Source organism: Sorghum bicolor, chromosome 7 (assembly GCF_000003195.3).
Source record: "Sorghum bicolor cultivar BTx623 chromosome 7, Sorghum_bicolor_NCBIv3, whole genome shotgun sequence".
NCBI lineage: Eukaryota > Viridiplantae > Streptophyta > Magnoliopsida > Poales > Poaceae > Sorghum > Sorghum bicolor.
The window spans coordinates 62,271,462-62,296,608 of NC_012876.2; the positions used below are offsets into that span (position 1 = coordinate 62,271,462).

Below are 25,147 nucleotides of genomic sequence, written 5' to 3' on the forward strand. Positions count from 1 at the left end.
CGGCAGCTCGATCGGGTTCGGGTCAAGGTCACCACCGATTCATCCACCGCACCGCCCGGCCCCAATCGCCCATAACCTAGTGGGCCCCCACCACGAAGCCTTGCCGTACGAACCAGACATGGGCCCCACTCCCACTCCCACTCCCACTCCCGCCCGCGCCAGCTCAGCGACGAGCCAAGATATTTTCCGACAGCCCCCACCGCCGCTGCCGCCCGGGGCCGGCCCGCCACCTCACCTCCGCTTCCGGCTGACACGTGTCCAGCGGGAGGTGTCCGCTGTTCCGCGGCGCGTGGCGGATCAGCCCGCCCCCCCGCCTCCATCTCTATCGCAAAAAAAAAAAAAAAGCCCCCCGCCTCCATCTCCGCTGCTGCTGCATATTGCGAAGGCTCGCGAGCAAAGCAAACCCTCCCCGTTGGCCTTCTCCGCCTCTCGTCTCGTCATTTTTATTCGTCGGCGTCGGCTGCTCCGGCCCCAGCAATTCGTGATTTCCTGCGCCTCGTGGTCCACGTGCGCGCGGGCTCTCTGCTCTCTCTCTCTCTCTCTCTCTCTCTCTCTCTGTGTGTGTGTGTGTGTGTGTGTGTGTGTGAGTTCGTCGGGTAGGTTGGTGGCGGCGTGGGAGATGAAGAGCGGCGGGGGAGGAGGAGGAGGAGGAGGCGGGGGCGGGCAGCAGTGGCCGTGCGACTACTGCGGGGAGGCGGCGGCGGCGCTGCACTGCCGCGCGGACGCCGCGCGGCTCTGCGTGGCGTGCGACCGCCACGTGCACGCCGCCAACGCGCTGTCGAGGAAGCACGTGCGCGTGCCGCTCTGCGCGGGGTGCGCCGCGCGCCCGGCCGCCGCGCGGGTCTCCCCAGTCCCGGGCGCCGACCCGGCGTTCCTCTGCGCCGGCTGCTGCGACGACGCCGCCTCGGCGGCGGTGCGCGTGCCGGTCGAGGGCTTCTCGGGCTGCCCCTCGGCGGCCGAGCTCGCCGCGTCATGGGGGCTCGACCTCCGCCGCGCGGAGGAGGGCAAGGACGGCGCCGGCGGCGACATCGACGACGGCGACCCCTTCCTCTCGGTGCTCGACTACTCCGTGCTCGGGGTGGCGGTCGACCCGGACCTGCGCGACCTCTACGTGCCGTGCGACCCGCCGCGGGTTCCCGCCCCCGACGCCGCCGGGGCGCGCCCGCTCAGGGGGCAGGCGCTGTGCGACCAGCTCGCCGAGATGGCGCGACGCGAGACGGACACAGCCCACGCGCACCCGCACTCGGATCTGAGCCCGCGCACGCCTCGCCGCACCTCTGCGGCATCCGGTGGACGCTTGCCGCCGGGCAAGATGTCGCCCCCCGCGGCGATGCCGACTCATCATCCTCCGCCCGCCGCGGTCCAGGAGGTGCCTCTGCCGTACACGTCCCTGCTCATGATGGCGTCCGCCAACTGCGCCGACCTCATTGGAGGTGCCGACAGGGTGGGTGATGACGACGAACAACTGCTCTGGGACTGCGCTGCGCCCTCAGTGCCGCCCACCCAGGTAAATTTCAAGACGAACACCCGTTGTGTTGTTAAATTAAAAAGAGAGATAAAATAACCCCGTTTTTATCAATACTTCTTATATAAATCAATCTATTTGCAGTCAGTTTGAATTCTAACTGTCCTGCTAAATCTTTCTCATTTATTCAGTTCGGTGGCCTTACACATGATTTAATAATCACATGGTGGTGAAATATTATGCCCTTCGTTAAACAAAGCTAACAGTATACAAAAACAAATTGGCAGCGCTTCCTAGCCATTCTGCATATCAACCAGACCGAGAAATGTAGTCAAGATCTCGGGTGGCTGAGTGGGTAGATCAAAATGATTGGTTCGCTCCATATTGATTTATGGTGCTGGTTCCAAGGCCATCGATTTTTACAAGCCTGTGCTTTTTTCAGATGACTGGAGAGAGAAATCCGTGGTTCTGAACTTGTCATGGCTCTTCCTTTCCTAGGTTTTTTTCAGCCAGGAGAACAGTATGATCACACTCACAGTAGCTTTCAGTAGAGAACGAGATAAAATTGATCTTCCTGCTCTCTGCATTCATGGTTCAGTTTTTTTCACAGAGAGCTTGTAGTTGGGATAAAATTACACGGACCTGTTGTTTTAGAGTCATTGAATGCACAAATTGAGCTGGTGAAGAAATGTGTTTGCTTTAGAAAGGATGCAAATATACGTACCTTTCTAAAGAAGCGTTGCTATCTTGATGTGGAAAAGTGTGTTGCACATGACTTCACACTACTAATAACTATTATTCAGGATTTCTTATCGTACTTGACTTTTCAGATGCGAAATGGATCATATTTTCACATAAGTCTGCTCAACAATCATGCATCAATTGCAATCTTAATTATTTGAACTTCTGATTGCATGTTTTATTGTCAAAAAAATCATGTACTTCATACTACTACGGATCCTCCAGATTCATCAACTTGTATTCTAATTTTCATGTTCGAGTCTGCTTATTATTGTCAGAGAATGAGGTAGTTGATTGCTTGCTTGTTATTTGTATGGCAGATTTGGGACTTCAATTTGGGAAGGTCAAGGGATCACGATGAGAAGTCTGCTCTTGAAGTTGGATATGGTTCTAACCATGGAGGCTTTATGATTAAGAGTTATAGTGACATGCTTAAGGAAATTTCTTCGGGGACAACGAAAGATCTGGAAGATATTTATGACTCAAGATACTGCTCAACTGCCGAAGATATCATGTCCTCTAATATCTGTCAGTTGTCATCGAAAAATGTAAGTCTTCTATCCCCTTTTTCCGTACCCTAAGGATGCTTGCTTGGTGTGCAGCTGTGTCTATCCAGAACATGTGGCGAGTTCACTGTAGTAACAGCGTCAGCTATGTGTTGTTAACCTGTAGCCCATGTGATGTGATAGAAAATAAGATTAATGGCCATGTATGTGAAGGCATTACTTATCTCACATGTATCGTAGTTTCTTATTTTCTTCACTTTAAGAAAAAAAATCATATCACTATAGCACTAAATGCAGAGGAGCAAAGTCAAAGGGACCAAATACTTTTCTGATTAAAGATGCCATTCGTATAGATGAGCATCATCCTCTAGTTTGTACCACAACTTTGGCCCATCAAGAAAAAATTTAGCTAGCTAGCTTCCATGATGAAGTCCTCTGGCCTGAGCTAAGAAATCTAAGACAGTATTTTGAACATAAATATTTGCTTGGGTAAAAAACTTGTTGATCAAAGCTTTGAGATCAACAAAATACTGAAAATCAGGTGCCTGAATAGTTCGCAAAACTTCCAAAAGCCACATGTATGTTTACAGGACATATAGATGCTCCACATGTTTGATAGCTTGATGCACCACTTGCTGGTCCATAACCCAGCTTTTGCTGATGTTGATGCCATACTTACTGTTGAATGCGTTCAAGCAGTCATGCTCATAATTGGATATAGATCTTATCTTCTAAAGGCCTATTCATATAGAAGTGGACTCGATATGGTCCCATACTCCCATATGGTATGAACCCGTCGAGCTGTTTTCGTTCACCAGGATTGTTATGGGCCACCATACATATCCTCTGGTCCACCAAGTCATGGAGGCATCTTGTCTGTTTATGAAACATTAAAGGCCGATTTTGTCACCTAAAAATCGCTACACAACGCCCCACCACATGTTCTTGGTTTTTGCATCATTTTAGCTCAAGTCTGTACCACAAGTCTCTATCTGAGTCCTTTCAAAGATAATTTCTCTCTCTGGGACATGAATCAGTAGAATTTCAGCATGGCTGACTTCTAATATTAGCTGAAATTTTGCTCCTCATTAGGTGAGCACCGCGAGCAACAAACGGAAGCTGAGCTCCTGTGCCTCGACGATCGATGGACCAACAACCTCTGGAAACCATGTACCCACATCAGGACCAGCACTCACCAGGGAGATCTCCTTCGGGGATCAAACGGTCTCCACCCCTGCAGCTGAGAGGCCTGCTGTGAGGATCGACAGCGAGACGCTCGCGCAGAATAGGGACAGCGCTATGCAGCGGTACAGGGAAAAGAAGAAGAACCGCAGGCATGGATCTATGACCCTTACCTGTCTGCTGCTGCCGACAGCAACTTCGATCTTCCGCAGTATTAAAAGAGTGTTACAGTTTACTCATCACATGCCTCTCCATCACTCTTGTCTAGGTATGAGAAGCACATACGGTACGAGTCGAGGAAGCTGAGGGCGGACACAAGGAAGCGGGTGAAAGGGCGGTTCGTCAAGTCGACCGAAGCCCTGAACGCCGGCTATGGCGGATGAGCCATATGGCCTGTAAACTGTGGTTTGCTGTGTGCCTGCGTTACGTGCAGTAGCAATGTTGGTGGTACGGATGCTATGGCGGAATCGATAAGCAGTGTTAGAGAGCCAAGTTTTTGCGTTGAAGCAATTGTGGTCATTGGGCAGTAGTCAACTCCAGAGATTGCACGGTATTGCTTGTAAGAGACGACCCCCTGCCATCTCATCAGTATGTAGCTTACATACAGTACTGATTTACCATATGATGCATGTGGTCTTTGCAGTGAAGTAACTTGTTTTGTTATATATATCCGGCCGTTTTGTTACTACTTACTACCATCTTGAATCCCTGATTGTGTTAGCCATGCATGTTTTAGGACACATGTCAATGCTGTCTGGAGACGAATATGTACACACTTGCACTAGTTCTAACAAACTACTTGGGCTACCAAACATTTATGTATGTATATATATACATGTAGTACTGTATCATTATGTCTCCGTATAGCAGTAGTTGTGGGAAATTAATTGATCAAGCTGGATTATCTGGGTGCCGGCGGGGGTGGTGCCCTGGGGTAGCGGGAGAGGCTGGAGGCGACGCCGAAGGCGACGAACGCGACGAAGGCGAGCGCGAGGGAGACGGCGCCCCTGTCGCAGTAGAGGCGGTAGAGGCGGCAGACGGCGTACCACCCGCTGGGCTCGTTCCCCCACATGGCCACCGATCCCACCGCCCCGGCGCCGGCCGTCGACGCCGCCTGCAGGTTCACCGTGAACTGCATGCGCATCCAATCAACAACAAGCACACACACAGCTACGTCAGCTTGCGATCGATCGAGATGGAGGAGACGATGATAAAGAGTACAGTTAGATATATTAGATGGCACATGGCAGCCATGAACGAACGAACAGAAGACTATCGTGACCGTATACGTATACGTGTACGTACCTGATCCATGTGGTGCAGCCAGTGCTTGCTGACGAGCTTCTTCACGAAGACCGCCGTGAGCAGCGCGTAGGCGGCGCAGGCGAAGTTGATCGCCACAAACGCCCTGCGATATCGATGAACAAGTTTTCATGCAGTTCGATCGCGATGGATAATTATATCGCCGGTCGGTCAAGTGTACCACAATGCCATGCATCGATACTTCGATCGATAGCAAGAGAAGCTAGCAGATTCCAACGATATCTAAGCGATGAACAAGTAATCTATGTATACGTACTCCCAGACGGCAAACATCTTGAAGGTGACGGTGATGCCCCAGCGTTCCTGCCTGTTGGTGGCCACGACCACGGCGGCGGCGAGCGACGCCGCGAACGCCAGCAGCCGGAGCGCCACCGTGGTCCTGACGTGCGCGGCAGAGGCGGCCCTCGCCGCCGCCGCCGCCGTCGTCGTCTCCACCACCACCTCCTGCGACTCCAGCTCCATCGTCATCGTCGCCGGCGCGTCGCCGTTCGATCGATCCTCTTCTACCGATCGATCGAACCCACACGATTATAGTACGTACGTACGTGATCTCGCCAACAGCGCCAGCTAATGTCGGAGCCTGCATACACACGAGATATATATACACAACAGAGAGACGTGTCTAGTCTACCTGTCGGAATGCGTTTGAGAACGTTGGACTCTCTCTCTCTCACGTACTCGTATGTTCTCCCATCTCCATCTCCAGGTGAAAGGATAAATATGTGTCCACGTAGGATCCTGTATGTAGGTTTAGTTAAACACAAGATTATGTTTGAGAATCTTGGGACTGTCTCAGCAAATGTTGCAATTTTTTTTCCTGCAATGCAATGCAAATGTTTCTGCTATAGAAAGAAAAAAAAACATGCCGTAACGTAATTTGGTTGCATTTGGAGTGTGTCAGAGCCCACCAGCCCAAGTTGCGGTGCGGCCCGGACCAAGCCCGCAGACCATTACCGCTAGGCGGTGCACAACATGGGCTTCTGCTGCATTCCTTTCCGTAACACATGGGCCTGCACTCCTTTCAGAAAGGAAAAAATCTACTTTAGGTCCCTCAACTTTCGCGAAAGTCTGATTTTCATCCTGAACTCTAAAACTAGACAAAATACATCTCTCAACTTTTAAAACCGTGCACATTACATCCTTGACCTGGTTTTGAAAGCAGTTTTACCTTTTTATTTTTATTTATTTTGGCTGAATTTTTTGAAAAATCACAGTAAATCACATAAAAACCATAAAATAGAAAACTCAATTTTGTTGGACTTTAGATCAGTAGATCTACACATTGAATATATAATATAGTATGTTCTAGTACAAATATTTTTGATGTATATTTAGATCTATGTTTTTCTATAATTAATTAGACTAATTATAGCTACATTTTCTATGGTCTAATTGTGATGAAATTTATATGGTGAGCTAATTATTCTATGTTTGAGTTATAGTAAAAATTTTATACTCATTGAATCATGTATTACTTAGTTATAGATTTATTTAGGTTTATGCTTGTTAAATTATAATAAATCTATAACTAAGTTATAAATGATCTAATGAGTATGAAATTTTTACCATAGTTTAAACATATAATAATTATTCTAACATAAAAAATTCACCCCAATTGCACCATACAAACTATAGCTATGAATTATTCTAATTAATTATAGAAAAACACAGATCTAAAGCTACAATAAAAATTTTGTACTAAAGCATACTATATTATATGTTCACTATGTAGATCTACTTATCTGGAGTCCAACAAAATCAGAATTACTATTTTATGAATTTTATGTGATTTACTATAATTTTACAAATATTCAGCCAAAATAAATAAAAATGAAAAAGACAAAACTGCCTTCAAAACCGCTCATAACCATGTCAGGGACGTAATATGCATGGTTTCAAAAATTGAGGGATATATTTTATCTAGTTTTGAAGTTTAGAGATAAAAAACAGACTTTTGCGAAAGTTGAGGGACAACTTAGAAACCCCACGAATCCTTCTTGGCCCATTGCGTCCCCACCATAAAATGCACTATAATATGTTCTGATGTTTAAAACTTCTAGATGAGTATTTTAGTTCCCTTTTCAGATATTTTAGTTCCCTTTTCACAGTAATTTGTTTTATGGTAACTTTCAGAGCTTCGGAAGATTTTGTAATTCCTCCTGTCCTAAAAAAATTGAATGCCACAATTCAGGCTATCTCAACATTCGTGCCTTTCTAAGTTTCACCACTCCAGCATTCATCCAGAGCAGGAGGTTGAGGCCCAAATTCTGACAGCTAGATCGCATACCGAATTCAGAGTTGGATTACATAATTTACGAACACCTAAACATTTCAGTTGCCAAAACGGAGTTCAGGCCCGAATTCAGTTGGAAGACATGACTTCTGATCAGTTCAGCATTTCAGTTTTTGCCAAATGACAGCAGCGTTCAGAAAGAAGTGTCGAAATCAGGAGGAAAGAACATATAGTCAGAACATCAAGGAGAACCAAATTATGCATTTTATTGGAACATTAACCTGTACATTTTTGCTGGCGAAAAGATGAAATGGCTGATGACCAAGTTAGTCATGGTAAAATATTTACAGATTCTTTTTGTGCGCAGCAGCAGCAGCAGCAGCGCAAGCTATAGTACATGAGATGGGATGGGAGCAGAGGGACCATCAGTTGCTTATGTCAAAGTACTTGGGATCGGCGGGGAAGTCATGCTCCACTCGCAGCTGCAACAAAAATGAAACCTGTCACTACGGATTTAACAGAACAAGAAACAACCAAGGAACACTCCAATTGCCACGGATAGGCTATTCAAGCAAGCTTGAATAATCATATCGAAATGATTCTAAGGAAGACTAAAAGATGGTCTAACGTCAGCTATAGTAAATAACAGAATATCATATTAAGCTAAATAACAGAATATCATATTAAACTAGTGGGTTTCAGACCCCTGCAGGTCGAGTTTTTTCTTTTTTATTGGGTTTCAGACGGTCTCAATCGAGCATTGTAGCACGGAAGCAAACCAGATGGCACATGAGCTAGCTAGGCGAGGCATGCAAATGAAATATCATTATACTTGGGACGATGAGCCCCCTAGCTTTATTATTCAGTTTATGATGAACGATGCAATCTCTATTAACCAATAAAGCTCGCTGAATTTTCAAAAAAAAAAAAATCATATTAAGCACATCTGCACTTTGTCCAATCAACTAAAGCAAACTGTCCCGATTTCTGACTGATAATGGAAGGAACAAATGAAAAGGTAGGAACAACATCAAAAGTTTTGTGTACCTCGCCTTCATCTGCATCTGAGTGCCTTTGAGGAAATACAACTCTAAGATCATTGTAGAGATAGAACCTCCGCTCTTCCTCGGGTACTGTATTATTGCTGTATGGTGCCGATGATGGATCAGATTTGCACCGAAGCATTGATTTCGAGGATTTCTTGGAGGGGCACAGAAACCGCAGGTGCAAAGCATAGCGAAGCACAGCTCCACCTGAACTATCATTGATCTTAGAAGGTAAGCAGCATGATTTCTTCTCTCCTATGCCAACCTTATTCATTTGACAGCAGCAACCATCAGAATCAGAACGGTCTTTCTTATTTCCAGGAGAAATAGCCTTATTTGATTCATCAGAATCACTATCCAATGATCTAAATCTTGTTTTCAGATCTCCTTTTTCTGATTCGTCATTTGAGTTGCAGTTCTGTCCACCGCCGCAGCCTACAAAGGCAAACAGGAAAATTAGCACTGATTCAAAATCAACAGTTTGGATTCAACCATTATTTGGTATCAGGCCATCAGCTAATTACATTCTGAACATAGAGTTCCCCGTTCACTAGGTTCACTTCCACATGAAACTGACTGAGAAGATTTGGGCCCAACATTAACATCGCAAGTCTTGCTTCCTTCTTCCACTGGATTAGAGGGTAAGACAGAGGGGGAGAGTGTGACCTTTTGCCGCATGAAAGTCTGTCTCGTTACACAATAAAGAGAAACAAGATGAGAATGGATGATAGAAAACAAAAACAAAACTCGTCGTTGTAATTTATAAAGCAGCTCTCGAAAAAACTAGCATTTGATCCCTCTGAGAAGGTCAAAGAATGTCCCTTCCTGGCCTCAAACTCTCAAATACTTTCAGGTACGCATTAAACAATAGATTACCTGCACTGCCAATTTCCAAATTGGTTTATTTTTCTACTACTTGGTTGAGGGAAAATCACTTGGCAGAACTAATATAGTGTAATACTTTGTAACATATATAATCTCTTATACACACGATAAACACCTGACTAATGCCCATACAAAAAAGGTTGAGGCTAGCAAACAACCCAATAAATGAAATTTGCTCAGCCAGTAAAAAAGGATGTGCATACATATTTCACATGTATCAGCAGGAAATTTGGTAAATAGGTGGTCATATCATACCATGAACATTCAGTTCTTTTTAGTATACAATGAAAAATATCAGTCCAAGGTCATAAAACATAATGAAAAATAATAGTAATTCTTGTACCTTGGTTCCAGAAGGCATGTCACTCAAATCATAGTTGCACAAGAAAGTATGAAGTGGAGTCTTCTCAGGGTTGCTCACCACCTGTCAAAGTCATATTTTTTAATTCAATTGTACAGAGACACAAGTATACAACTCCCAAAAATGGGCAGCTGCAGAAGTGTAAATCAGATCCTGTAAATCTCTGGCTTTATTGACTGCTGTGAGGAACTCCCCCACAACAAACAACAACAAAGAATCAGTTGTCCAAGTTGCCTAGAGATCCCAGCAGTAGGCAGATATATGTAACAGATCATATGACCAAATTATTTGAAGTAAAGTTGCAAAGAATGGAAAGGGTGAAATTAAAATGTCATTTGTGTAATGCAGTAAGGTACAAAGAAAACTAATTGACACTTTTGAGAAATTGCCTAATGCCTATAGACATAACACTAAGGGGAGGATTTTTTTTAAAAAAAATGCTCAGTATTATGCAAGAACTCAGCAGTCTTGTCTGTATAAATTTCATGCAGCAAGGGAGGTTTTAATTGTGCTTTATCTCGGCTGTTAACAATTCTATCAAAGCAAATGCAGACAACTCCATCGTTACGGAATTTCATGTCAACAGGCCTTGTCAATCCAGGTAACTTGTATAGATATTTGATTACGAATGAGTTCAAATAGAGGAAAAAAGCATAAACCAGTGCACAATAAAGAAAAATGATTTCACCAAAATTGAACTGGTTAAAGGTCAGAACGATTTTTTTTGGTGACTGATCAGCACGATATTAATGTTAGGGATCTGAAAGTTTAGTACCAGTTGTATGCGACCCTTAACAGGGATGCGTAAACGACTCTTTGCTGATCGTGAATCATTATTACTGTAGCTTCTCTGGAGCTTCGGGCTTTTGCTGTTATTCGAAGACAACCTCCCAGCAAGATCAATAGAAGAATAGTACAATAAGGAGCTATCGTCATCGATGCTTGTTACTGAGAATGGAAGTTTCTGAGTTGTGGGGAAGAAACTACCACCAGTGACATTTAGAACAGCTAAGAAACCATCAAGTGTCTGCATTTAGAGAGGAAATGGAATCAAATTCAACAATCAGGGGCCCTGTACATTTTAGTAAGTGGACAAGAAATTAGAGACCTGACTGTCTTTTCCATATGAGTATCGACCAGATAAAAGGGACTCCTCAAAGGAGCCAACGAGTGACCTCCTTACATGCAAAGACGAACTGCGACCATAACCAATTCGAGGAGATGTTGGTCGGGGAGATGTAGGGGAAGATTCAGGGCCCCAATTTTTGTATCTTCTCAATGAACTCCATTTAGGTGTCATAACTTCAAGTTCATCATGTAACAAGTTAGTTCCTTTTGATACCTCCTGCGTCCTAGCTCCGTCAGAACCTCCAGTTTCCTTTAAATCTAGGAAGTCATTCTCAAGATCATTCATTATATATCTTTGGGATCCTGACACCTTAATTTTGTTCATATATTTAGGGCTGAGAGGAGACAGAGAAAGCGGAGAATGTGCTAATTTTGCACTAGCTGCTAGATGATCATAATAGGATATAGAATCCTTGCTCCCAAGTAAAGGACCATCAGTTAATGAATTAGAATTGCTCCTAGTAACATCCCATTCTGGGCTCCAGCGAGTGCACCTAGAGGTTGGAGTATCCCGTGTTTCAAAAGAATTGAGGCATCCTGTGTTGGCTTTTTTATTATCTTGGAAGCCAGTACTGTATAGTTTATCGCCTGAATCAGAATGCCTTAATCTAGAATCGCCAGAAGAAAGATTGAGCATATCACCATTGAACTGTTTAGGGAGCACATTTTTCAACGGAGAGAGCAGTCTTTTCCTTGCCTGAAGTTCATGTTGATCAAATGGCAAATGGCAATTGCTGTCAACCAAAGATGAATTGACCATATCTGTTTCTGTTCCATCAGAACCTCCAATACAACCAGAATCAAAGCCCACAACCCTCCTTGCTGGCATATGGAAAGAAGGCACCAATTTAGGAAAAGATCTAGAATTTCCATCTCTTGAATCAATACTTAGTCCACAGAGGCCTGCATGTTCAGATTCATGACTGTCTTTAGAATACCCATTTGATTCATTCGGACCATCTAATGTGGTCTTTCTATTAAAATCACCTATCAATGGGTACGAAAGCACCCTGCTGCTAGAGCTTCCTGAAGGAAGCCCATCCAAATCACAGGCACTAACACCTCCAAAATGTGGAGGGCAAGAAATAGAGGTGCGCAATGTTGTTGGCGCATCATCCTTGACTGTTGAAGGTTGGGGTAAACCCATCGCAACCTAGTTTGGAATACCACCTAAAATTTAGTTATTCAAGTCCTTTTGATGTCCTGCAGAATCCGTATTTCAGTCCCCCAGAATACCAACTGATGTCCAAGAATTATCTACTGAACTCAATCAATATAGGAAGGGTACAACTACACTCTGGCCGCCTCCGAAGAAAAGATATCATCATCTTTGCGCGGCTACTGCAGCAACTGGAGATGAAGCACAGCTTCGACCCTGAGCAAGCAACCAGGAACCTGGGATGAACCATGCCCATCACTGTCCTGCAGAAAGGAAAGAAAATCAAAGAGCATTACATACTTCACCACCATACAGCTGAGCTCATTAATGCCATGAGCTAGTATTACTTCATTCAGTTCATAAAAGGAAACTAGCTTGTGGAACTTCTACTTGCTGCCTCAAAAATAGTAAGTGAACAGCCAACTACGGTTGCATCAATACAACTAAACAATAGGTCGTGAAATACAGAGACTATTACTGCTAGTACACATAAATCAAGACAGTAGAGGTTCACCGCATACATATGTGAGCACTCTGGAAACAAACAAAATTGAAGATGAACCAAAAATCGCATTCAGACTGGCGAACCCCAGTTCGATTGAAGGAGGGACTTCGCAGCAGCTACAAGCGCAAGAAAGGAAGAAGCACAGATTTTGGGCGAACACAAGAACAGCTTTGTTATCGATCGGGACAACCAAACCAAGTTACCACAAATCCGCAAATAAATGACAGAGCCCAAGACGATGACAAGAGAAACTGCGGAAATCCAAACCAAAATTACTTGGATATATAAATCATGACGCCACACGCCAGCCTACCTGACAGACCAAACAGAGAAATCAACCTCATGGCTGCCGCCGAACGGAATCGGGTCTTCACAGCGATTGGACTGCTTCGATCGGATCGCTAGAAGAAAAAAAATCGCCCAGGAAGTCGGGTGCAATCCGGCCGATTGATTCTTCTTGTGTTCTTCTTGGCTTCCCTCAGTTTATCCCCTCCCTTTCCTAATCTTTTCCTCTCTCTCCCTTCCCTTCCCCCTCCTTGCGTTCTTGGCTGCTCCACCTCCCCTATCTTGTCAAATGGTGGCTATATAATTGTGCAACAAGACACGGATCGTTAATTGAGGCGCTAATCAGAGATTCCTACGGTGGGAAACGCTGGATTAGTAGCGCCGGTAGCATCTGGTAGTTTCCAATCCGGCGGAAGGCTGTTTCGGTTTGGCTTGTGTTTAGTTGGTATTCTGTTCGACGCGACGACGCCCATGGATAAAAATGTTTCCCGAGGACTCGCATCTTGCATTTTGGTCCTTGATGTCCTCCGATTTAGAAAAAAAGAGGTGTGGTAGGGTGGCATTGTTATCCTACCCTGCTTGGCATATCTGAAATTCTGAAGGTTATTGGACAAGCTACAGGTGGTTCCCTCGCTTTTTAGTTCTTTTTTCAACTCCCTCGGTCTACATAGTTTTGTTATATATCAAGATATATTAAAAATATGTATTTAGAAAAGCCAAAAAAACGATCTATAATTTGAAATGATAAGTAAAAATTAACCTGGGATTTGTGTTGAGGAGAAAGAGGAAAGCAATCACTTACCATTGCAGGAGCTTGTCGCCATGCTTATCTCTGTTGAATCTAGCTCGCGGCCGGTGATAGATTCAACTATACAGAAGGGTTGTAGTAGCTCGCGACCATGCCCAAAGAGGGAGGATGTGGTTTTCACGGAATAAATTGATGCCGACTTTGCGTAATAGCATTTGATGAGGAAATCGATGTTGTTCTTACAAAGTGTCACTAGCTAAAGGAGCACTCGAGTGGTGGAGGGGATTTACATGCAGAGAGCTCAGGGCGATGGAGGGGTGTTTGGAGCTGTCGATGATGCAAAGAAACTTCTAGAGTACCAAGCTTAGCTAAGGGTGGGCAAATGCATGGAGAGGAAGAAGACGGAAAATAGAGAAAGGTAGAAAAAAACCTCCTTCTTTTTGCTTCAATCTTGACACGTTTCGCGTTGTACTTCTACAAGTGCTTGATAAGCTTCTAGTTTGAATACCATACATTTTACAGCTCAACATGCCGATCCAAACATGCTACAACAAGCAACCAAAAAACTGTGGGCTTGTACCGCTGATAGTTGCAGCTGCAAAAAATCTAAATCTAAAGCAGATAAAACATATCTTGTTATCCAACTATTACTTGTAATAACCATATCTATAGGCCAATTGTTTGCTATACACGCAAAGTTTTCGTGATTCTAAAGTCAAAATGAATTTTGCTCGCATTAAGGCCTTGTTTAGTTCGCAAAAATTTTCAAAATTCCTCATCACATCGAATCTTTGATTGCATGCATGGAGCGGTAAATATAGATGAAAATTAAAACTAATTGCACAGTTTATCTGTAATTTGTGAGATGAATCTTTTGAGCCTAATTACTCTATGATTGGACAATGTTTGTCAAATAAAAACAAAAGTACTACAGTAGTCAAAAACTAAAATTTTTGCAAACTAAACAAGGCCTAATAAGAGATCGAATATACGTATGTGCGTATACATAGGACCTAAACTGTTCCATGTGACTTACTATAAGTATGTGCGTATACATAGGACTTGGTTTCCTTACTAAATTTTAGCAGTTAAACTTTAGTTATTTAGTAGATAAATTTCTAAACACACTAGCTAAAAATGAACTAAAGTAGTTTAGTCTCACTAATCACTTAATAGTAGCTAAAATAATTTTAGCTAACTGACTAAAATTTAGTAAGAGGAAACCAAACATATTCATAAAATAGAATGAATTGTCATTATGGCTGCCGTGGAAGCAAGCTTTAGGAACATTGTCTCATTTTTTTTAACGGTATCCTTTTCCGCTACAGCCAAGTACATAAATGAGAGATCGAATATATTGTGATGCAACGCGAACTTTTTTAAACTCGTGCTCTGGAAAAAATGTACGTCTCACTACACGAATTTGTATGCTTTTATGGTTTTATTATCGTAAGTTTCTCTTGCTTGCGAAGTTGCCAGTATGTATGAGAGCAGCATGCACAAAAGAAAATATACTTGGCCAAACGGGCGGCTAGGTCCTGACACTATACGACACTATGCAGGACTATATCTATCGTGCCTTGCCGTTTCGGGCCATCGTGCCTAACTCTCGGTTCAAGCACGGCACTATGACTCCTTAACTGTGTCGTGTCGTGCCGATAGGCATGGTGGCCCATCGTGCCCGTGTCGGCTCATGGCTTCAGGAGAAGACGAGAAGCTCACTGCGCTCTTGCCTCAAGGAGAAGACGAGTGCCACCGCTGTCGTATAGTTAGGCGGGAGAAAGAGTAGCCACAACAAGGATGTGTCTGCGCCGCCGACTAGAGAGTTAGAGTTTGGAAGGGTTGTATGATGTTTATATACATGGCTGAGATACATTTAATGATCACGATCTATCCTCAAAGCATCAGACGATTGAAATAATCGTGTCAGCGTCGTGCCAGCCTATTAACGTGTCGTGTCCGTGCCGGCACCGCGGGCCGAAGTTGCGGTCCAGACACAGTACTACCACCGGGCCGTGCTAGAACCGTGCTTTTTAGTGTCGTGCTCGGACCGACCCACCGTGTTAGTGCCAGATGAAAATTTATAAAAGAAAAACACTAGTTTGCACAGGGGCTTATCTGTGAAAGCAACGTGAGAAAAAAAAAAGAAAATGAAGCGCGTGGGGACCAGGTGCGTCTCGGATCCGTACTTTCTCCTTTTGCATTTAGGACGATAATAATTGCGACCTTTGCTCGCTTGAGCTTTCCTCATATCCCCTCGCTCAATCGTCACCCAAAATACAAGACCCATTTGTCCTTTGGGTAGCGCTACAGGTAAAAGGTTCCATACCTATTTTTAGTCTTCTCCAACAACAAGACCTAAAAGACAACACTTTCTGCAAATGGGTCTCGAGGAGAGAGGATACCCAAATTTGGGTTATGCCTCTCCTAATACCCAAAATAGATCTTCTGTATAGGTATTGTGTTGGAGACCCATTTTAAGTTTGGGTTTCCAAATAGGTCTTCCTGTTGGAGATAGCCTCATGACCTTCTCTTTCGTTTTATCTCTCTCGGACTGCGAGCTGCAGTGTCTACAGTAGTTCTTTCTTTGAAATTCTGAGCTAGTACTCTCCGTTTTTTAAAAAAGAGTTCGACTTTCATCTTTTTAAAAAGTAGAATGATATTGAATTTAATCAAATATATAGAAAAGGTATTAATATTTATTACATTGAGCAAGTATCTCTACGAATGTATTTTTATAGTAAACATATCTATAGATATATTTGAGTAAGTGCATACTGACGTGAGCACTAGCACTTTTCTTTGTTTTGTTCTAGCATTTGTTTTAAGATTTCGCAATATTGTTTTTTGAGTGATAAGTGGTGTGTCAGTCCATAACAGGACATATGCAGTGACTCCGTCTTTTAGATATGCTCATAGAAAACATTTGCGGTGACTAATAATCTCGTTCTGACTCAATCTTTTAGTTACTATGCTTATACGAGTTAGAATAACTCTTATCAAATAATGACATTAGACTTTCTAAGATGTATTGGATTCTGTTCCAAAAAGTTTAGATTTTGACACTATAGCACTTTTGTTTTTATTTGACAAACATTATCTAAACATAGAGTAACTAGGTCTAAAAGATTTGTCTCGCGATTTACAGGCAAACTATACAATTCGTTTTTATTTTCATCTATATTTAATGCTCCATGCACATGCCACAAGATTCGATGTGACAGAATTTTAAAAAGTTTTTGGTTTTTTGATGAACTAAATAAACCGCTGGTTTTATTTTATTCAAAAAAATTGGTATCTGATTCGGGAATTGTCTCTGTTTTCTGCACCAAGCCGCTTTCCCTTCCTGACGGTTTGTTTGATTTGACCGGTGGCATAGGACCGTCCACTATTGCAAGTGGCGGCCAAAAGCCAAAAGGATGGACGGAGGCATCAAGCTATCCAACATTGTAGACCAAGAGTAGAGGCGTGCAGACATTGGAGAGAAACGGGTTCCCAAGCGCTGTGCTGCCTGATCCACAACGCCATCCGCCAGTCCGGCGGTGGTTGATGGCAAGCGGCACCAGGGGTCTCGCGTACTCCAATCCAATCGTGAGCCGTGACCTCAAGGCGAGGAATTGGCCCATCCATGGGTCATGGGGGAGATCAGCCTCGACCAGACCAGCCCCAGCCCCACAGCCCGCAACTTGCACCGCACATGTATTGCTCTCCGACGTCTCCATCCATTGCTCTTGACCTCTCTCGCTCTGGGTCTGGGATAGAAGTATACCATACCACACCCACACCTGTGCGCATCGTACATAGAATCTTCCGCCTGACCATACATGACGGCTGGACGCGTCTTCAAGTGAGGAGTGGACGTGTCACTCTCGGACACCGCATTATTTGATGTCTCACCTTCAAGGATTTGCCCGAACCATGCTCGCTTCCACTCTCAGAACATCATCTCCCAGAGTTTGGCTGGCTGGCAGGACCATGGATAGATAGACAAAGGAGTTTCTAGCACTAGCATAGAAAAGACGTTATCAAGAAAAGGCGCAACCAGAACCACTATTTGGGGACCTCTTGAGAGTCCCACTTCCGAATACTACATGTTATTGACACACCACCTCGCCTCATGTAAAAAACTTCATCTCCAGAGGCTGCAATCATTCGTGAACCATAAACAGACGCAGAGTAATGCGCAGCCATCCGGCTGCGGCGGCGAAGACAACGGGACTGGAGTACTGGACACCTCTTGGTGGCTCTACAAAATCAGCTCATGCTAGTTGAGTTGCAGCGGCAGTGGGTACTCGTCATACCATTATGGAACATTTGTCTTTCTGGAGTATGGACATTAGACAAAGAAATGCAACAGGCAGGGTTCTGTGTGAATTAGGCTGTTGCTGCCATCGGTACTGCAGCTCTGTAGCAAGCACGCTTGGCTGCCCGGACGATGTCATCCACCTGCAAGTGTCGCAATAACAACCGAGTCAAAAGAGGACCACCTACAAATAATCAATCACGTGAGCCTACTTTCAATGCCACAGACTAATATCAAAGCTACCACGTTCACCTTTTCCCAGCCAAGGCTCCAAAATTCTAACATGGTGGAGATGCAGTGCACCTATCAGAGTGCAACAGTAGCCTACTACTCCCTGTCTCTAAATAAATGATATTCGAAACAAGGTAATTAGTTCATTATTCCACTAGTTAGCTTGTTCCTAAAAGTCATATTTTTTTATTAAAAAAACGGAGGCAGTAGTATACGTATTTTCTAAAGGACCTGTTAACTGTCTGCTACAACTCTCACGCACCACACATTCAACCGTGTGTGTGTGTGTGTGTGTGTGTGTGTGTGTTTGACCCACCTAAGACCTTGTCTGTTTTTTCGGCTATTAGCAAAACAGCTATTGTTTCATCACCTAAATTAGCGTTTGCACCCTACCATGTTGAGGATTGCAAATCAAACATCAATTGTACAGAATGCAGGTCAAACTAAATTCATGCATCAAGAAGACTGAAATTTCAGCGCAGCAGTAGTATTGTTTAAGGTGCTAATAGTGAAATGGCTATGCCATTAGCTTTGTCGGATAACAAGAGTTGCGTAACCACAGATCCGTATGCAAACTATAAATGAAGCGAAAGGACCAGTATGGACCTGTGGAACAGCCATCCTCTCAAGGTTGGCAGCGTACGGCATGGGGACATCAGCTCCAGCAATCCTCTCAACTGGTGCATCAAGATACTCAAAGCTGTCCTCTACAACAGACATGCTGCAAAGAAGACACATTTCAACCCATTACAAGATACTTACACCATACATTGGGAAGGGGGAGGGGGTAATAGAGACAGACAGCCACTGACCATATTTCAGCACCAATCCCATGTTGAGGGAAACCTTCTTCTACGGTTACCAATCTATTGGTTTTCCTCACAGATGCATTAATAGCAGCTCTATCCAGCGGTCTAATCGAGCGAAGATTGATTACCTGAACAGAGAATTACTAAAGAATAAGACAACAATGATGGACTCCACGGGAAAAGAGATCTGGTAGCACAAGACTGTAGTGTAGAAGAAATGCAAAAACAAATTACCTCAGCACTGATACCTTCCTTGGCCAGTATATCGGCAGCCTGAAAATGACAGAACATGAGAAATGCAACCAGAACCACCAACTAGAGAACTTGGTTTACTGGATCTTCTTTTTTGTGAAAATTGCAATAGAATAAAGCTATAATTTTAAAAAGGGAATGGCTCATGTTCAGGCAGAGCCAACCCGTACATTCAAGCTGGCATCATGTGCATGTTGGTTTCTTTGCTCAACTTTGTCCATGATAGACAAGGTTGGGCACTTGGGCAAGGAAAACCATACTAATAAGGGAAAGCCTATCTCAGAAGCAAGGGAATGGAAATCATTGCTCACCATTCTCAAATGCAAGGCAACTAGACAGTTACCATCCCATGCAGCTAAGCAAGATTAGGTAAATAATCCACAACATGCATTATATAGTATACATTGATCTAGTTGGAAATATTTGTGTGCAAAATCATCCTTCATAAACAGAATAACATATACAATTCAGAATCACATTATTAGCCAATAGCATGTCGAATTCCAATGACTATGAAATACATGGGCAAGAATGTAAGTCAACACATGTATAAGCATTAAGCAAACAATTCTTCCATCTACTTAAGAAATCTACATTCACACACCTGAAGAGCATATCCGACCATCTTGGAGAATGCAGTGATAGTGACATCTTTACCCTGTCGCTCTATCTACATTCATTAAAAAAAACAGAAAATCCATCAAGGGAAGCCTGATCAGATTGAACTCTTCACTTCCACTAATAAATATAAGAACATACCTTAGCCTTGCCAATCGGAAGGCAGAAGCTAGAATCAAGTACCTCAGCAGAAACAGGAAACGATTCACCATAACTGCAGAAAAATGCATTATATAATGAGACGTCAACTCAAACAAACAACACAGAGAATATAATTGAAGAGAGAAAAATATTGCATACAGAAGTTCATTTTCAAGGAACACAACAGGATCTGGATCCCTGATTGCCGCTTTTAGCAAACCTCGAGCATCTTCTGCAGAATATGGAGCTAGAACTTTCAATCCGGGAACATGTGCATACCAAGCTGCATAGCACTGCATACTAAGACAGTTAGTAACTCCATCAAAGTACAGCAACATACCTACCTGTAAATATTTACAGGACTATAATGTCCATGAGATGATATGCAGCATTTTAAAGTGACCTAAAGCTTACACCTTTCTCAGTAAACAGTAAACACATTTACATTTTATTTCCATTTCGAGAACAATTCTATAAACTATTACATTATGGAGTTAAATAATTCTTGCAATGAACTATTTAGTCCTACAATTAATCTGTCCTGTCAATGTATGTCCCAGCACAAGACTTTCAGAACATTAAATCATATGGCATAACTATTTGTCTTCTAAAGAATAAGAACAGCAACGGAACAAGCATATATAGGTAAGTTTGTGCCAATAACCTGCGAGTGTTGGGCACCGACTCCAGCAGCAGCACCATTTGGACCCCTGAAGACAATAGGTACAGATATCTGGCCAGCTGACATGTAGTTCGACTTGGCAGCTGAATTAATTATGTGATCAATTGCCTGAATATACAACAGGATGTAATTAAGAGATTTGTTTTTCAGCATATGGAGTCTGCAGTATTCATATTCTCAAAGATGGAGAACAGTACCAGAACAACAAACATTATTGTTGCAGAAGATTGTAAAGACAAATTGCTGTGTAAGGAATTGTAATCACCAAACATTCATCAGCGACACCATATCAGATTATAACCCCTCTGATTCAGTAATCAAATTAGAATGGATCATAGTGTATAGTGGATCTGACAGATTTTACCAGATATTCTACCATGTGACAATAAACTGGAGTGAGGGAGTTCATATTACTTTTTGTCAAGAGAAGAATGTGTACGGACATGTTAACATGCTGATTACGTGTGTGCGTGTGTGTGTGTGCGCGCGCGCGCGCTATTTAACGAAAATGCATCGTCAACCATTAGGAGCCAGATGAGGTGCTACTTAACAAAAATGCATCTTCAACCATTAGGAGCCATTCTAATTTATGCCACAAATGCTTCTTAGAAATAGTAAGCAAACAGGGAAGGAGAAAAACAGATATGAAATAAGATGCTGCAAGAAACAGGAATTTTCTTGGATTGCAAAGCATGTAGAGAAAATGAGTACACAAACCAAAAGATATGACACAGAGTAAACAACATATCAAAGCAAACAAGATTAATTTAATAATTGAATCAGTATGCTCATTTGCAGAAATGATTAACAACTGACCTGCATCGAAAAGTTAAATGTCATGAACTCTACTATAGGTCGAAGACCATGGTAGGCGGCGCCAACACCAATGCCAGTGAAGCCAGCCTGAACCAAAACACATAAGATCAGTATGAGAATGTGATTGGGTCAACCTGACAGACTATGAATGGACAATGGTGATCAATTTCGGGTTTATAACCTCAGTGATCGGAGTATCGAGAACCCTATCAGGGCCATACTTGTCAAGCAAACCCTTAGATATCTGCAACAATGAAGAGAAGGTCAATACCAGTAACATTCTTATATTCCATATAAATCTTTAGAAATCTTACTGACCTTGTATGCGCCTTGGTACTCACCAACCTACCAGACACAACAATTATTAATAAACCAAAAGAAACAAGAATGGGACACAGAAAATAAACAACTACAGGCACTGGTGGTACCTCTTCTCCCATCAAGAAAACAGAAGGGTCTGCCGACATTTCTTCATCTAATGCGGTATTCAATGCTTCCCGTACAGTTATCTAAATAAGCAAAAAAGAGGTTGTGTAAAACTTCATGCCAAGCCACCTTCTTGAATTAATAACCTAAGAGGACGTATAACTGTACCAACTGTCCCTGAGACCTCAAGGTATAGTAGTTCAGAGAATGAGAGATCACACTGGATACTAAGGTTCGCTATCTACAGAAAACCATTCAATCGTCAAAACCAACTCATTGCGCTGCTGTTAGTTCAGCTATTCAAAGATCGTTAACTTTTTTTCAGGTATGAAGCATCCACCACCTGGGCGAGAACCTGGCATCTAGTCAGTACACTGTTCACTCCCCCAGCATAGGCAGAGTACCGTAACACAGTTCCCGCCTGATGCCAGGTGCTCTTCCTCTTCACACATGTAACCAGTATCACTGGTGAACAATCAATAATCTACACAAATGCAGTTTGTTTTCGAACCCAAGCAAATTTTAATCATCATCGGTCTCATACACAACTGCCCCATGACCCAACCACTTAGATTCCACCCACCCCCACCTACCCGTTTCCCTGTACAGCTACTGCCATCCGTTTTCGATCAAAGTCGACAACAAACAACAGTCGCCATCACGCAGTATCCACCACCATTTACGTCTCAGGAAAGTGGGAAAAAAAAAGGTTCCGAAAATCTAGTCGCGAGGAGAGTTTCGCAGCCGCAGGAAAAGTATGCATATGATAAGACAATCGGCGAGGCGAGGCGAGGCGCGACACGGATCACAGCGACGAACCAATCTACCGGAGCGCTGACAGACAAACAAACAATGGTTCCCATTCCCTTCCCAAGCTGGGCGAAAAACGGGGGTAGATTCGGCGACACGACGGGACGCACGGGGATCGCGAGGAGAGAGTAGCGTGGCACTCACCTCCTTGGCGGCGGCGGAGTAGGTCCTGGCGGGAGCGGCGGCGGCGGGGCGGAGGGCCTGCGCCAGCTGGGAGAGCACCTGCGGGGAGGGAAACGGATCACGGTGAGCGCGAGGCGAGGGCGGGGAGTGGAACAGGGGAGGGGGAGGAACCCGGTGGCGGGAGAAGCACTGACGCATCCGGATCCGAGCCGCCTCCGCGCGACGCCCAGCATCTCCGACGCGATCGGCGCGGGGGGGTTGGAGGTTGGCGACGAGGGAGGAGGAGGAGGGTGGGACTGGGAGATGGACGAATATGTGATTATGATAGGTGTTGTTCGATTTGGCGTGGCGTGGTGTATCTGTATCTGGGAGTCCCCTCGATTGCCAGATGAATCGAGGCGGCGGCGGCGGCGGCGGGGTGGGTGGGTGGCGGGCGTCGCTCTCGGGCGCGGCCGTGCCGGGAGCCGGGAATGGTAGGTGCGTGTGCGTGCGGGGACGGGAGACCAGGATGCGCAGGCGAATTTGGGCAGCTGGTCGTCGACCTGGCCTGATCCGTACTATCAATATTTTTTAAAACTGCCAATATATGAACTCTAGTATAAAATAAAGTAAAAAAAGCTTAAATAAAACAAAATAAAAAAGGAAAAAATTATGAAATCTATTTTTTTCTAAACTGCCAATATCTTTTTTAGGTGTCACTGCTGCGCACGCAAGTGTCTAGTGGGACGAATAGATTTATTGTTGATACGAGAAAGAAAACACAGGCCTTGGTAGCACTTTTATTTGTATTTGTCAAATATTATTTAATCATAGACTAACTAGATTTAATAAATTTGTCTCGCAAATTTCAGGCAAACTGTGTAATCACTTATTTTTTTATCTATATTTTATACGTGTACTGAAAAATTCAATGTGATGTAGAATTTAAAAAATTTTGCAAACTTTTTTGAACAGATTTTGGGCGAGACCGAGACGAGATGACATGACGTCTCCTGGGGCGTGGGTGCGGAAATCGGGGAGACAGGAACGCTGATGATGGGGGCCGGGTATCTGTCCGCTACCGCGGCCGAGGGCCAGCGAAGCCGTCCCCCGCGGCCCCGCCCGTTGGGGGCGTGCAGGGGCCGCCGCCGGAGCGAGAGCGACGGAGCGTTCGCGCCCGATCCGCTGGTCCATCGTTTACCTACCGTTCGGAGTGGCCAGGCCACGTCGGCGAACCGTTCGGAGATGCATGGCCGGCACTTGGCGCCTGGGACTGGGAGCGGTCAGGTGGGGTGGGGTGCCGCCGTGGCCGTGGGTCGTGGCGGCGCTTTGCATTGCTGTCGTGCCGTCCGGCGGACAGCTGAAGCTCCCGCCACCAGCACGAAACAAACGGGCACGCGTGCTCTGGACTTCGTCTGGTCTACAAGTTGCTCGCCGGCCGCCGCAGCTGACCCACCAGTGACCAGCAGCAGCGTGTTCAGCTCTCACGATGCTTCCGGCCAATTGCTTCCTCTCGATTAGTTAGGCTTTGTTTAGATCACTCTAAAATCTAAAAAAAAATTCAAAATTTATTGTAGCATCAAATCTTGCGGTACATGTATGGAGCATTAAATATAGGTAAAAATAAAACTAATTACACGGTTTGTCTTTAATTTAAGAGACGAATCTTTTAAAATTATTTAGTCTATAATTGGATACTAATTGTCAAATACAGATGAAAGTGTTACAGTATTAAAATTCAAAAACTTTTCGGAACTAAACAAAGGAGGATTTTTTTTGTTTGAAACTAGAGTTAGTTAGGAGAATTAGCTACCTTTAATTAGGCCTACCACGGTCGTTGTTTGTTTAATCTAATTATATATGTAGGAGTACTCGCCACCTAATTTTGTGAGTATTATTAATTAAGTCAGAGATGCTGGGTCTAGCTTTTATAACATGATGAATGGGACGAAGAATCTAGCTCTTCTTTGTCTTCTTAGCTATGATATAATATTTACTTCATTCCAAATTATAAGTCTTTTTAACTTTTTTGAGAGTAAAAGCATCTGAAATTTGATTAAATTTATATAATAAAATAATTATCACTTGGTTCTTTATTAATTATATTTTTATATTATAGTTATCTGAGGTCATAAATATTCGTAGTTCCCTCTATAATTTTGATCAACTTAAAATTCTTAAGACGGAGGGGATCGTACAAATCAACTTTTTTTAGTATGCATGTACATATAGTAAATTTGATAAATAAATAAATATATGCTGGCCCCAATGCCTCATATTTCTTGCATGTCATCAACTCAACTCGACTGTACTCAAGCCTTTCAATCTGCTTTTCGTAGTCAAAATCGGCGATCATTACCCTCTGCTTCCTTTCCCTCCTTTTTCCCCTC

The 25,147-nt window shown here is 43.8% G+C and overlaps 4 protein-coding genes across 7 annotated transcripts; 1 reads left to right on the plus strand and 3 right to left on the minus strand.

The window, feature by feature from the left end:
- Positions 363-4,589, plus strand: LOC8060596 (zinc finger protein CONSTANS-LIKE 15). The gene is made up of 4 exons (XM_002444636.2): positions 363-1,507; positions 2,527-2,754; positions 3,805-4,046; positions 4,163-4,589. Exons 1-4 carry the CDS (start codon positions 620-622, stop codon positions 4,275-4,277), a joined length of 1,473 nt encoding a protein of 490 aa, XP_002444681.1. The 5' UTR covers positions 363-619; the 3' UTR covers positions 4,278-4,589.
- Positions 4,796-6,008, minus strand: LOC8060934 (CASP-like protein UU-1). The gene is made up of 3 exons (XM_002445754.2): positions 5,474-6,008; positions 5,200-5,302; positions 4,796-5,026 (listed from the first exon to the last, which is right to left on the minus strand). The coding sequence occupies exons 1-3, from the start codon at positions 5,683-5,685 to the stop codon at positions 4,796-4,798; spliced, it is 546 nt and encodes a 181-aa protein (XP_002445799.1). The 5' UTR covers positions 5,686-6,008.
- On the minus strand, positions 7,686-13,285 carry LOC8060597. Of its 3 annotated transcripts, XM_021464762.1 has the most exons (8): positions 12,848-13,285; positions 11,858-12,292; positions 10,851-11,773; positions 10,518-10,769; positions 9,725-9,805; positions 9,021-9,180; positions 8,498-8,931; positions 7,739-7,932 (listed from the first exon to the last, which is right to left on the minus strand). In XM_021464762.1, the coding sequence occupies exons 2-8, from the start codon at positions 12,015-12,017 to the stop codon at positions 7,876-7,878; spliced, it is 2,067 nt and encodes a 688-aa protein (XP_021320437.1). In that variant the 5' UTR covers positions 12,018-12,292; positions 12,848-13,285; the 3' UTR covers positions 7,739-7,875. The 3 variants fall into 3 exon arrangements, with proteins under 3 accessions (XP_002445800.1, XP_021320436.1, XP_021320437.1); XM_002445755.2 differs by having other exon boundaries at positions 7,686-7,932; positions 10,851-12,292; XM_021464761.1 differs by having other exon boundaries at positions 7,686-7,932; positions 10,926-12,292; positions 12,848-13,284.
- Positions 17,574-23,340, minus strand: LOC110437034 (pyruvate dehydrogenase E1 component subunit beta-1, mitochondrial). Of its 2 annotated transcripts, none has more exons than XM_021465096.1 (14): positions 22,950-23,340; positions 22,800-22,877; positions 21,848-21,928; positions 21,738-21,764; positions 21,601-21,663; positions 21,420-21,506; positions 20,586-20,711; positions 20,081-20,214; positions 19,922-19,994; positions 19,767-19,832; positions 19,145-19,183; positions 18,914-19,038; positions 18,708-18,822; positions 17,574-18,013 (listed from the first exon to the last, which is right to left on the minus strand). In XM_021465096.1, exons 1-14 carry the CDS (start codon positions 22,974-22,976, stop codon positions 17,942-17,944), a joined length of 1,113 nt encoding a protein of 370 aa, XP_021320771.1. In that variant the 5' UTR covers positions 22,977-23,340; the 3' UTR covers positions 17,574-17,941. The 2 variants fall into 2 exon arrangements, with proteins under 2 accessions (XP_021320771.1, XP_021320770.1); XM_021465095.1 differs by having other exon boundaries at positions 22,973-23,305.

Excerpts from the sequence above, each read along its gene's own strand:
- LOC8060596 (XM_002444636.2), top strand. The coding sequence starts at position 620 with ATGAAGAGCGGCGGGGGAGGAGGAGGAGGAGGAGGCGGGGGCGGGCAG. Across the intron at positions 2,755-3,804 it reads GTCAGTTGTCATCGAAAAAT|GTGAGCACCGCGAGCAACAA; the intron begins GTAAGTCTTCTA and ends GCTCCTCATTAG. Across the intron at positions 4,047-4,162 it reads GAAAAGAAGAAGAACCGCAG|GTATGAGAAGCACATACGGT; the intron begins GCATGGATCTAT and ends ACTCTTGTCTAG.
- LOC8060934 (XM_002445754.2), bottom strand. The coding sequence starts at position 5,685 with ATGACGATGGAGCTGGAGTCGCAGGAGGTGGTGGTGGAGACGACGACG. Across the intron at positions 5,303-5,473 it reads AAGATGTTTGCCGTCTGGGA|GGCGTTTGTGGCGATCAACT; the intron begins GTACGTATACAT and ends TCGATATCGCAG. Across the intron at positions 5,027-5,199 it reads GGCTGCACCACATGGATCAG|TTCACGGTGAACCTGCAGGC; the intron begins GTACGTACACGT and ends ATGCGCATGCAG.
- LOC8060597 (XM_002445755.2), bottom strand. The coding sequence starts at position 12,017 with ATGGGTTTACCCCAACCTTCAACAGTCAAGGATGATGCGCCAACAACA. Across the intron at positions 10,770-10,850 it reads CATATGGAAAAGACAGTCAG|ACACTTGATGGTTTCTTAGC; the intron begins GTCTCTAATTTC and ends CTCTAAATGCAG. Across the intron at positions 9,806-10,517 it reads TTAAGGGTCGCATACAACTG|GTGGTGAGCAACCCTGAGAA; the intron begins GTACTAAACTTT and ends TGACTTTGACAG.
- LOC110437034 (XM_021465095.1), bottom strand. The coding sequence starts at position 23,011 with ATGCTGGGCGTCGCGCGGAGGCGGCTCGGATCCGGATGC. Across the intron at positions 21,765-21,847 it reads TTTTCTTGATGGGAGAAGAG|GTTGGTGAGTACCAAGGCGC; the intron begins GTACCACCAGTG and ends TGTGTCTGGTAG. Across the intron at positions 19,833-19,921 it reads TTCCGATTGGCAAGGCTAAG|ATAGAGCGACAGGGTAAAGA; the intron begins GTATGTTCTTAT and ends TAATGAATGTAG.